At 34.8% G+C, this 13116-nt stretch overlaps 1 protein-coding gene across 6 annotated transcripts in view; it reads right to left on the minus strand.

Annotated features, from left to right (window-relative positions):
• WDR49 (WD repeat domain 49) overlaps positions 1-13116 on the minus strand; it is a 118661-nt gene that overhangs the window by 79401 nt on the left and 26144 nt on the right. For all 6 annotated transcript variants that reach the window (XR_001597311.2, XM_016148155.2, XM_016148156.2 and 3 more), the window contains 2 exons: positions 12374-12548; positions 570-737 (listed from right to left, as the gene is read on the minus strand). Coding sequence is in view for 5 of the 6 variants with exons in the window: in XM_016148155.2 (XP_016003641.2) it covers positions 570-737; positions 12374-12548 (343 nt within the window). In the remaining variant the exon portion in view is untranslated. The remainder of the gene's footprint in view (positions 1-569; positions 738-12373; positions 12549-13116) is intronic.

Below are 13116 nucleotides of genomic sequence, written 5' to 3' on the forward strand. Positions count from 1 at the left end.
TGAAAACATTTATAGCTTATTTCCCCGGCTAAAATATACTTTTTTTGAAGTGAAAACTAATCATTTTTGTTATGTAAAAAGAACTCTCCTTTAGTAAACTAAAGCAAGGATAATCTGAAAAATTTTAAAAAGCATTAGAGATTGTATTCTGAAAGGTATAACTGGTCTACATTTTGCAGTTCGTGTGTGTGTGTGTGTGTGTGTGTGTGTGTGTGTAGTAGCGAGAAAAATGTATTTGTTTGGGTCAAACATTTGGTGGTGTTATTAGAAAGATGACGGAATGGCAGACACTGCACAAACATTTTATATCATTTTACTACCCCACTAATTCTAATAGAAATACTAATTAAAACATTGGGACACTTTCTCACATTTTCACTCCAGTGTAGTTCATATAAAACGCACATCATAATGAATCATTATCAGACATTCTCAGGCAATAAAACGTGAGTTGCTCAAGTTAGTCTCTCTGGCAATAAAGCAACAAGGTGGAGAGGCTCCATGCATACAAATGTGCATTCCAGACTGTTTATGAGACCTTCATAGTTATCATGATTTATTTTACATACCAATTAAATTGAGCCGAGAGTGGTAATCAAAAGCATGAATGCCCTGGGCAATGTTGAGGGATGTCATTTTGAGATGCTTTTTTGATTTCTCTCTCCAAGCCAGCACCACTGTATTTGTATTGTTGGTTGTGCTAGAAATGATAGCATCTAAAGATGCATTGTAAGTAACTGATTAAAAAAAAAGAAAAGAATTTTTAATTGATTTCTCACAAAACATAAGCAAAACAGAACTGTTTTAATATATAAAGTTAAAAATTAAACTCATATTATAACACAACCCGATGCTCAAGAAAACACCTTCCCCTACCTCCCATTAAAGCACTTACAGTGAAAACTTCCAACAAAGCCCACATTCAAACTTTTAACTGAACCTAAGGATACCTTTTTTTTTTTAATTGGAACACATGGCAGAAAACAATATTAATCACAATAATTATACAGGATTCTGGAGAGCTAAGATGAGTAATTGGCCAAATTCCTGGGTTCTTCCTCTTGGGTCTGAGGCAGTCAAACAGGAGTTGAGCAGCCATCTGCTGTTCTCAAAAGTTCCGCTCATGCCCAAACCATGGTTTATTTAAGTTGTGGCTGATCTAGACAGAATGTTTGAGAGTGGCATGGCTAGGGCTCAATGCCCTGCTCAGAGTCACAAACACAGCTAGAGACTTAAGTGAAGTGGCTGTTCCTGCAATCCCAATGACCCGGTACCAGATGTTCTGGAGCGTAATCCCATTTTCCAAGCAAGGAATGTGATCCTTGCTGCCTTTCCATCCTGTCAGGCTCACATGCTCCAAAGGCAAAGAGCCATAGCCGATCCTGCCCCAGCTTCTAACCACTGCTGCCCTCCATGGTTAGATGGAAGTTCTCTTTTGCATGATTTGTGCCCGAAGTTGAAGGATTTCTGATTTGACTTCAAGATCAAATTCCTGCCTCACACAGAAAGAGATATTGTAACTTTGCGTAGCTTAAGGAAAGTTGCTTTAACAGAATGGCTCTTGGATTTATTTCTGATCTATATATTACAAACAATCAAGAGTGACACTCTTGGAAGACAATTCTCAAGGGATCGCTAGAATTCCCACACTAATCATTGACTCCCTTTGTTCTAGACTATCTTTTCAAAGACATTTGCATAAAAAACAGCCTCAGAATGTAGAGATGGTGTCTCTTCGTGCAGCAAATGGTAGACAAACTTACTACTTAAAATAATAAAGATAATGTCTTCCTCTGGAGCAAAAGGAGGCATGCATCCTGTCTACTATAAAAGATTTAGATTCTCTAAACTTGGGGTTTCTTTCCTGTAACATAACACCCTGCATGTGCAGGTATTCATCTGGGACCATCTGCTTTGCATCTGTGGGACTTAAGCGCAAGGGGAAGTGACACGAAAACGCTGCTTGCTGTGCAGTGAGTAATAAAGTCTTTTTTTCCTCTAACACAGGAGTCTTACGCCCTACATCCTCTATCACTTTAAGATGTAGTTTTTAAATCTCTTTCTCCAAGTGAGCACCATAGTATTTATATTGTTGGTTGTGCTAGAAATAACAATATAACCTATCAGTAGCTAATTTGGGAATAGTTTTATTATTTTAGTGAAAGAAGTTAATTTGCTTTATATATAAAATGTATACATATGTATCTATGTATATACATACATATGAATATATATATATTTTCAAATAATTACTAAAGGCAAGGAATTGTGAGAGGCAGGATAGCTTCTAGCTTCTAGCCTATTCTATGGAGTTAATAAAAACTGAAATTTATTCATTTAAGAACTAATATTTACATTATGTGAATATCTTCTTATTTTAACATACTTTATCTCGCTATGAAATAAATGGCTTAACATGACAAATTTAAAACTAAATGAGGTTGAGAGTACTAGTGTGTCCTGTATAGATATTCTCTCTCAAAATATGGCATATGCAATCTTCAAAAATTTATTGGGCATCTACTATGTGCCCTGTGCTATGATGAGATTAATAAGAAAAAAAAATGGACACAGTCTGGATGCCCCCAAGCTTGGAATAAAATATATATAAATAAAACAACTAGAGACAACTTTATTATATAATACTGTGATAAGTTAAGTGGTATAGAAAGTATACCAAAGAACAAAACAGTGTGGGCCACAGGGTTTAGAAAACATTTGGTGAGTGTTGACAAAAAGATTTCATTTCAATAGATAAGAAGTGGTGATAAAACGCATGTGTAGGAAATAAGGTAAACTCTAGAATTTAGACCCCAAAGAGGACTAATCTACTACTTCATTTTACAGATGAAGAAATAGAGACCCAAGCAAGTTCCATAATTGGCTAAAGTCATCAACTGATTATTGTCAGACTCTGGACTGGAGCCCAAGCATTCTGCCTCTGGTTTTGGTACAGTTTAATGTTACATAACATTCCAGCTCAGGACATAAAATCCAAAGACATAACATCCAGGCTCAGGGCACCATCACCTGGTAGTACAAATTCAGAAGATACAGCATGATCTCTTGACCACTTGAACAGTTATTCTCAAATTTTAATATGCACACAAGTACCCTGGAGGTAAGATCCACGTTAAAATACAGAACTTATGGAGTTAATAAAAACTGAAATTTTTTCATTTAAGAACTAATATTTACATTATGTGAATATCTTCTTATTTTAACATACTTTATCTAGCTATGGAATAAATCGCTTAACATGACAAATTTAAAACTAAATGAGGTTGAGAGTACTAGTGTGTCATCTATAGATATTCTCTAAGGTTCTGCATTTCTACCCAAACCTCAGTTGTTGCTGCTAATGTTCTCTAAGGACCACATTTTAAGTGGCAAGACAGTAGAATATGTTCTATGAAGTATTGCCATCGTTTAATACTCTAGAAAATTAATCCATAGTTCTTCAAATTTGGAAGATCTAATATCCCTATGGAAATGTGATGAAAGCTACAGACCCTCTCCACCAGAAATAAGTATAGCCACACAATTTTTAAAAATAAAATACCAGGATTTCAGTACTCTCCGTACCCCTATTCACAAAGCCCAGTGATGATCAACCTAAAGAAGTCAGGTGACGAACCTCCACTTTGGATTGTAAATCACTTAACTTGTTTCCTCTGGTGATTCTCAAAGTTTGTATTGTTAATGGTGTTTGTTCACCCTTTGTGTTCATCAATGCCTATTTTGGGCTCCTCTTTTTAGCTTCTACTTCTCTAAAGCAAATGAATTTAACTGGCCTTCGATGCAGAGGTTCTCCTAATCAATGCCAGAACACAATTTCTAAGAGAAAAAGGAGGGACTGGGATACAAAGGAGGCTTTCGGAAAGGGGACCAAAGCAGAGCTGTCTCACTGAGCACTAGGCACACAGAATAATCACCATGAAGTATGTCATGAAATGTGAAGTACTGCTGAAGACCAAAACGGTCTATTTTTCTACTCTGTTTAAAATTTGCCCAGATAGTGTGTTTCTTACTCATCTCCCGTTATGTAATCTCCCCCAACCTATGAATTACTTGTAATAATTATTAGGATAGCTTATTGAATCCTTCCCATGTGCTAGGCATCATGCCAGGTGCCGTCATCCTGCAACCATCTTCAGCGGGTAGTTTTCTGATAAGGAAATAGACAATCTAAAGCCAACCTACCCAAGGGCAGGCAGCTAATTGGAGTTGGAAATGAGATTGAACCCAGTCCTGTTTGGTTGTGAGCTCTCCTTTTTGCACTATTGCATCTTTTCCCCTAAGCCACACTGTCACGTGTTTACCAGGCCCAGATTTGAGGTTCTGTCTATTATCAGCTACATTTATGTCCCCCACACTCTCATTCTAAGACCAAACTCCCACTTCATCTGAGTCTTTCCTTTGCTTATCTCTTCACTTTTTTTTATTGCCACTTAGGCCCCCAGAAATAGTATTTTTATGTCCTCTTTGTTTTCTCTCCATCTTTTTCTTGCATCTACTGCCTTTCCTTCTTAAAAGAAAAAGAAAATAAAAATAAGTGGGGGAGAGAGAAACAAAAAGAAAGAAAGAAGAAAAAAGAAAGAGAGAGAGAAAGAAATAGAGAGAGAAAGAGAGAAAGAGAGAAAGAAAGAAAGAAAGAAAGAAAGAAAGAAAGAAAGAAAGAAAGAAAGAAAGAAAGAAAGAAAGAAAGAAGGAAAGAAAGAAAGAAAGAAAAAGAATAAGCAAGGAAAGGAGGAAATAAGGAAGGAAGGAAGGAAGGAAGGAAGGAAGGAAGGAAGGAAGGAAGGAAGGAAGGAAGGAAGGAAGGAAAGGAAGGAACCAAGAAGGATCGTCAGTTCCAATAAAGGTGAATCCTTTGAGTCTCACTAGGGAACAATTAATTTCAAGGACATGAAGATCCCTGATCACCTGCTACACCATTATTAGATTCTACTTTAAGTACCAACAGTATAAAATCTGATAACAGTTGTTCTCATTAGGAAGCAGTCTCACTGAAAATATGCTTTTTGTTTACAGAAAATGCTAAGGGTTATAACTTGGCACAGTAAAGCAATATTATAAGACCTCTAAAGTATAAAACAAACACTATAATTATATCTTCAAATCCATGGAAATTCTATAATATCATTATAATAAAATCAAAATAAGTTATTTCTATCCAGAAAATTACTTTGTCATGTGTTCCCACATTATATCTAAGTATCATCCATAGTTTTGAGGCTTATAGACATATTAAGAAGCTTAATCTGCTCTGGTTTTCAAAGCATTGCTTTAAGATTTGAATCTGCAGGTTACCATGTGACATTTATGGGCCCGTAGTGTTGCATATTGGAGGAGCAACAATTCACACTATTTTAAAGCAAGATTTAACTTGTTTCTGATTAAATTTTAGAATATCAGAGCTCCTGAAAATGTCTGAGTAAAAGGTAAAGGTAAAGTTATTTTCTTAAAATCAAATTATCTGATAGATAAAAATGTTTTCCTCACTTCTTAGAGATAGGAAAGAAAATGATAGGTTATGATGTTTTTAAAATATCAAACTTCAAAACGGGATGAGCATATAAAATAAATGATTTGTTTCTAACATTCTTGGTGAGTTTGTGGGTTGGTAGAAGAAAATATTTTTTTAAATTTTCTGTTAGATAATATTTTGAGGGAGAAAGAGAAAACTTGATTATATCTGTCCATTAGATGCTAACTTTCCAATTTTCTGCTCCCTTGCCACTTAGTCATTTAAAAAAAAAAAAAAAGGTATTAAGGGAACCTGCCAACAATCTTTGTCCTCGTGTGTGTCAAAATGACCCTGTGTAATAGCAATTAGGTAATGTGAGAAAAGTGATTTGAAAATGAAAAGTGATACCTAAAAACTAAGTGAGTAATGCTATTAGGTGCATTTAGAGTAAGCTAGAATAAGACCACTCTTCATCATTTGCCAATAGATAGAGCTGTAGCAGGGTAGAAAATTGGGCCATTTCTAAGTAGGAATTTTTATTATCATTTTCTAGGCTTTTACTTTATGAGTCATGTGACTTAGGAAAACACTCTGCCTTGAACTTTCTTTGAGCTTCTCTTGTTTGAGAGAATTTATTTTCAGTTGCTTTTCTCATTTTAAAGTTGGAGTCCCATTCTCTGAAACAACCACAGGGGTCTCTATGTTCTGAGCAACTACCATTTAAAAGAGAAAAGAAAGAACTCTATACCATTTCTTAAAATCAACATGCATCTAATTCAGCACTGCTAAGCAAATTAAAAAATAATAATAAAATCAATTCAATGATTTTTCAAAATGCTAATTAGACTCATGTTCATGATTCAAATGGATCTTACTCTTCCATCATGCTATAGAATAAGACATAGGAAGAGATCTCTTTCTTCAAACCTAGGCAGCCAGCTCACAGCTGGTTTCAACTACTTTAAACACAGTGAAGGAACTAGCAGGAAAAACAGTGTATTCTGGCTAACCCAGTGGTGTGCCATCTTTTGTCTGGAGGACTGATTTAGACACCATAGAGTGGAACACAAAGCAAGTACACTAAATCTGGCTTCTCTTCCAAACCTAGTCCCTATCAATTATAAAAGCTCCCCATGGAGAGGACCTGGTGTCCACATTCTAAATTCTCTGGCACGGCTCCGTTAATTAGCACAGCAATTAGTGATATTATCAGTTTAAATGGTTTGTCCCTTATCTTAACTATGGTCAAAGGAAGGGGGGAAAACACATTTCAGTGTAATAAAAAAATCAATAATTTTTATTTTTGGCAATTTAGAGCTCACTCTTTCAACAGCTACACTTCTAGTCTGTGGTTTCCACGATTTCCAATGATATTGTCTATATGAAAAGGTAATTACTCGGGACTGAAATAAGAAAAATTCCCTGAGATTTAAGACATTTATGTCTTGTCACTGTTGACCATAATCTCTGTACTTACTTTACAAGCATTTCAGAATGTAATTATTTTTCCATTAAAATATGACACAGAACTTCTTAGACAAGATGAAAATATTTTCTCCTTCAAAGTTTTAAATAAGAAGACTGAATCTTATCTTAAAGCAGTAGGCTAATACTCTTATGTCTGAAATTGAGTTTTTCCTTTGACATTTCAGTTTTAGAGATATTTTATCCTTAGCTTCAATGAAACATTATTATTATACTTGCTCATGTATTTCTGTCTTTCCTCAATTGTATATTCCCTCCTCAATTGAAGAAGAATCCACAAAAATATTTCTTGAAGATTTCTGAAAATACCAATTCATGTTGCTTGGGTACAAAGAATAAAAAATAAAAGCAAGCACTGGTTGCTTTTTCCTGATAGAATAAGTCTTGCAGACCAAGGAGCTTAGTCAACACTAAGCCCACTGTCCTACACTCGCCTCCAACCTGCCTTCCTCCTTCTCCCTGCCTGTGTCAGCCTCCCTCATTTCCATTCATGCTGAAATAACTGAGCTGCAAACAAACAAATGAAAGTTTTATTCAGGTTTCTAATCTCTATTGCTAAATCTGAGAAAAAACACTCATCCATTGATTAGGATTGATGTAGGTCCTGCATCCAGAGGTACTTGAGCTTCAAATCTAACACTTGAAAGAAGAGAAAATCTTATATAGATACTTCACCTTTCTACATGCTTTACTTACTCTTTTCTCAGTTATCTTCTATTCTACTGCATTTTCCTCAACAGCCATTCATACAGTATTAAACTACATATTATTTGTAAATATATTTTCCTCACCCCAACCATTTTCTTTTAACCATAAATAACCTCCTATTTAATTTGTTTTAAAGCATTCTACAAATATTGAGCAAGATTTCTTTTAGTTGCTCTTTTCTTTTGAAATGGCACTATCTTAGGCCATTTAAGTTGCTACAACAAACATTTATTTCTCAAAGTTCTGTAGCCTGAGAAGTCCAAGATCAAGGCACTGACATATTCCATGTCTTGTCAGGGTCCACTTTCTGGTTCATAAATGACCTATTTCTTGCTGTGTCCTCACATGAAGAAGGGAGAGAGCTCTTTGAGGTCTCTTTTATAAGGGTACTAATACAATTCATGATAGCTATACCTTCAAACCAAATTGCTTCTCAAAAATACCACCTTCTAACACCATTATACTAGAGGGTTGAGATTTCAACATACAACTTTTTGGAGGACATAAAAATTTGGTCCATAATAGTCTGTCCCTGTCCCATCCCTAAATTCATGTCCTTCTTGCATACAAAGTTCATCCCAACAGTTCCAAAAGTGTTAACTCATTCTAGCATGAATTCTAAAATCTAAGTTCAAGTCTCATTTAAATATCGTCTAAATCAGATCAGATATGGGTAACACTCAGCATATACTTCATATTGATGTAAATTTCTCTCTAAACCATGAACTTGTAACACCAAACAAGTTATGTGCTTACAAAATGCAATGATGAAACAGGCATATGATAGGCATTCTTGTTTTAAAGAGAGAGAGAGTGAGAGAGAGAGAGAGAGAGAGAGAGAGAGAGAGAGAGAGAAATAGGAAAGAAAAAAAAAGTAATAGAGCCAAAATAAATACAAACACTAATGGGGAAAATTCCATTAAACCTTAAGACTCAAGAATAATCTTCTTTGGCTTGATGTTCTGTCTTCCAGATCCACTGTGATAGCAGTGTCACCCCCATGGGTACTGTCCATGCTGTGGCAGTGACCCCATCTATTCTAGAACTCTCTGAGATAGCTCCTCTCATATTATGGCTCCTCTAGGTGCATCCCATGTCACAGGTATCTGCAGCTCCCATCCCCACTAAGGCATTAGGCTGGGCATCCTAACCCACCTGAATCAGAGAGGTAGCCCCACTCTTTAAAATGGCTCTGCAATGTCCTCGAAGAAAAGATCCAAGAACCTGAAGACACAGAATCTAACTAAACTAATGCAAGTAATTAAAAAAAAAAAAAGAATAAAAATTTTAAAAGCCTCTATAACTTATAGGAAAATATCAAGCATGTAACAGACATATAATGAGAGTCTCAGAAAAAGAAAAGGGGGAGGGACAAAAAATCTTGGAAAAAATAACACTAGAAAATTTTTCAAATTTAAGGAAAACTATAGGTCTATATACCTAAGAATCTCAATAAATTCCAAGCAGTATACACACACATATAAAGAAAAGTACAGCACATCACAATCAAATTGCTTAAAATAAGTAAAAACAATTTTTAAATTATATAAAACATTACACTTATGTATATAGTGGACACTAAGAGGAATAAAGGCTATATTGCCTGCTCTCAGAAGATTGTTTTAATTTTCAGTTTATATATAAATGTGATTTGCATGTGAGGCATCCAAATTTCCTTCTGGGATTGAAAGAGTTATGACAGACAGGACCAAAATTCTGATGTGGGTACAGAAATTTGTAGGAGGGTTCAGAGATTGAGCAGTATCTGAAAGCAGCATTATAAAAAGGAACCCGGAACAAAGCCAAAATTGAGAACCTTGCAAACCATGCAAGGAATTAGATGGATAGAGAGGCGAAATAAGGAGCTGACAAAGGTAAGGGAAGTTTCAGGAACAATACTGACAGGAATGCTCTTCTTTGTTAGCAGATTTGGAGTATCACAGAATAAAAATATTTCAAAGGTAGTCAACATTAATAAGGCACGCTGGGAAGAGACTGATCAATAGGCCCAGGAAGGCATCTAGTGATCTGCAAGTAAAACATTCCCCACCTGGAGACTGAGTGTTTATAGGACATTCTAAAACGGCTTATCATTCCACATTTTCAGATCTCAAATCCTAAAGGTTTCTGTTTCTGAAGGTTGTTTGTTTCTCTCCTTGATTTATCATTTCCATTTTCTCATGATCAAAAACCTTCTAACTGGCCAGTCTGATAGCAGTTTCTTTCTTTGTCATTCAAATAATGCCAGACAGAACTACCAAATAAACATTCTCTAAATGTTGTCTATATCATGTCTGTCCAAGTGTCCTCAAAAACTTTCAATGCTTGTTTCATTTTTTATCCATTGTAGATTGGCCTGGTTGCCAAGATCTTCCAACATGTGTTCCAGTTAGACCTATTCATTTTTATTTCTTTAATACTCATTCTCTGATCTAATCATGTCCATCTCTTCCTCCAGCATTATTATGCCTGCTTATCTACCTTTATTCACGTTCATTATGCTCTCTCTTTTTGCTTCTACCCATCCATTTTTTAAGCATCTCTACCCACCCTTAAAAATTTTGCTCATGGCTTTTCCTGCTTAAGAATTACTATAGTAATTAGAATCTTGTTTATATGGTTTAGTATTTAATTTTTAGTATGATGGTACACTGTTCTAATAAATTCTTTTATATTAGTCTTTAATTCTTATTCATCTATTAAGTTTCTTAGGAGTTAAGCCTATTAATCTTTCTCCTAGAGTCTTCAATGCCGAAGACAGTGTTAAAGCACATAAAAGATAAATAAATAATTGATTGATTGACACATCAAGTCCACAATTTAAATAAATTGACCAAAATAAATGTATTTTTTCAGCTATTTTTCTGAAGATTATCAACTTAGCTATGAGTTTTGATTCAAAGAGCCAAGAAATATAAAATCCAAATTAAATAGCAAAGATTCCTAATATTTTTTACATGTAAAACTTTTATGTAGGCAATTTCTAATTACAGTAATTTAGAGGCTAAATTCCAAAGTTGGATTCCTTAGTTCATAAACACAAATATCTACTGTTTATCCTAAACTAAGTTCCCATGTTCCCTTGTCAGTAGACAAGGAAATCACAGATCAGAATATGTCAGAAATGTGATAAGCAATGAATTCACTTTGGCCAAAAGAAAAATCTTTGTCCTTCAACTCAACAGACAAATCCTCATGAGCAGTTTACTTTGCCAGTAGGGTGGGTTTTTGAGAGTTTTAAATGAAATTGTGACAGGGCTAGAGTAAGAACTTTTCATTCTATCCCTGAGTATAAAGAGAGTATTTAAATATTATTCATTTTCATGAAAGAAACAATCTCAGTTTAAAACTTTTCTTGTTATATTTATCCAACCTTTTCAAAAACAGAACTCTATTAGCTACTTCTCTGTATTTATCCATATTGACTTAAGATCATGGAACTCAAATAGTATCTATACTTCAGGAAACATAATACAAGTGGATTTTAAGAATTATACTTTACTATTGCAGTCTGTCTAGTCTTCAATTTATGTACTAAGTACGATGCTTGTTTGGAAGCTGCTGCAATAGCTCCCTGCAGTTTCTAGTACTATGATTCTTATTTCCATATTATGAAAACATAACACACAATTTTGTACTATCACACATAGTAAATGACTAAAAATCTCACCTTTTGTTTTTCTCACTATTAATGTCATTCCCAAATTAGAGGCTGGGTAAAAGATACTGAAGATATGGTTTGATTTCTATTGAATAAAAAAAAATGCAGACCCTATAGTTTTTCATGCAGAATATTATTCTTATGAATTATGCTTTAAAGAATTAGTTTCAACCTCCTAAAACCCAAAAAGGGTAAAACTACCACAAAAGCCAAAAGTTGGGTCCATTTTGACTATTTCCTCTTCAAAGCACATTATGAATAGACCTACAGTAGAACAGTTAACGAGACTCTTAGCTTCCATTCCTTTCAGTGAGCATTATTTAAGGCAGCAATTTAGAAATGAGAAAATTACCATACTCCTTAGTATCTGAACCAAAGGCAGTATCAGAACAGATATTGCACGTTTGGATCTTCAACCATCAGATGCAGATTTTGTAAACAGTAGGCATGCTTGTGAAACTAATAAACTCATTGGTGAGTAGGTTTATGAAAGTTCTGGCTTTTTATAGATGCTGTTTTATAACAATCCAATCACACAGGAACTGTCACTCAAGTACCCTTAGGTCACAGGAACTCAAGTCCTTGTATCAAAAAAGAGAGAAAAGGAAAAGACAATGATGAAGATTCCATTTTGAAGGCAGTTAAAGTAATATACTTCTCATGAGACCGTAAATGAAATAAAGGGGTAGTTTTTGAGGGAACTCGTTAAATTCTTTTATTAAGCAGTCCTGAAAGACTAGTTGAGACTAGTTAGGATCAGAGTTGGGTCAAAGTTAAATGGATTATGTGACAATTTTCTCTCTTCTCTTGAGATTTCTTGAGTGCACAGTTCATATGAGTTAATTGTATGAGGCATAAATTTTAGAAGGAAAGAAAAGAAATAATTCCTGCTGGTGTGCAGAGGATAGCAGAGAATCCAGCACAAATCCTCTGGAGAATCAATTACTGGCTTCTAGACTTGAACACTACGTGTGAAACATTTTCATCAAAGAATATAAATGTAGAAGTTGAAGGTGACCATTTCATTCATTACTGTTAAAATTCAGTACCTTGTCTGACCCAGTCGCCATGATGAAGTTTGTGCTCTAATGTATAGCAACATTTGTGATGTCCAGAGAGCAGTTCTGCCCAATTAATGGTCACTGTGGCTTCTTCATCTTCATAGGCACTAGCAGGATGCTCAAACAGGGAAATCAAGGCTGTCGTAAAAGCAATTGCTTGAACCTTGAGAGAAGCATTGAAAGAAAAACAAGCATGAGCAGAGAAATTGTTGCCAGGAGACTATGTTCTAAGATAAATAAAAAATTGGTATTGAATTAATAGAAAGTTATTCAACATTAATTAAAGGATGCAAGTAGTTACATTAAAAGACATAACAACTACAGTGTTGGTAAGGAAATTACCAAGGGCGATTGGTTTGCTTTTATGATATACTTATTAAAAACAGTTAAGAATGAAAAGCCTTCACAATTACAAAAGGATATTGTTCAAATTAGACTACTTCAGAATTCATAGGCATAGTCTAGTGTCATTCAGTGAATAATACTTTTACAGAGGTCAAGTGAAATTTGATAGGAAAACAGAAATCATTGCATGTCTGGGTGTCTGTGCTGCCCTTTCTAATGGGTTTATCCTCTGTTATATGATACAGGAAACAATCACTTTCCAGGAGGTTGGTACTGAGAAGCCTGAAACCTTATGAATGAAAATCAGAATAATTTGAAAGGGTTATGAGAGATAATTTTAGACATTTAATATTTAATGTTTATTAATATTGAGATCTAATAGGTTA

This window comes from Rousettus aegyptiacus, unplaced genomic scaffold, assembly GCF_014176215.1.
Source record: "Rousettus aegyptiacus isolate mRouAeg1 unplaced genomic scaffold, mRouAeg1.p scaffold_m13_p_4, whole genome shotgun sequence".
Lineage (NCBI taxonomy): Eukaryota > Metazoa > Chordata > Mammalia > Chiroptera > Pteropodidae > Rousettus > Rousettus aegyptiacus.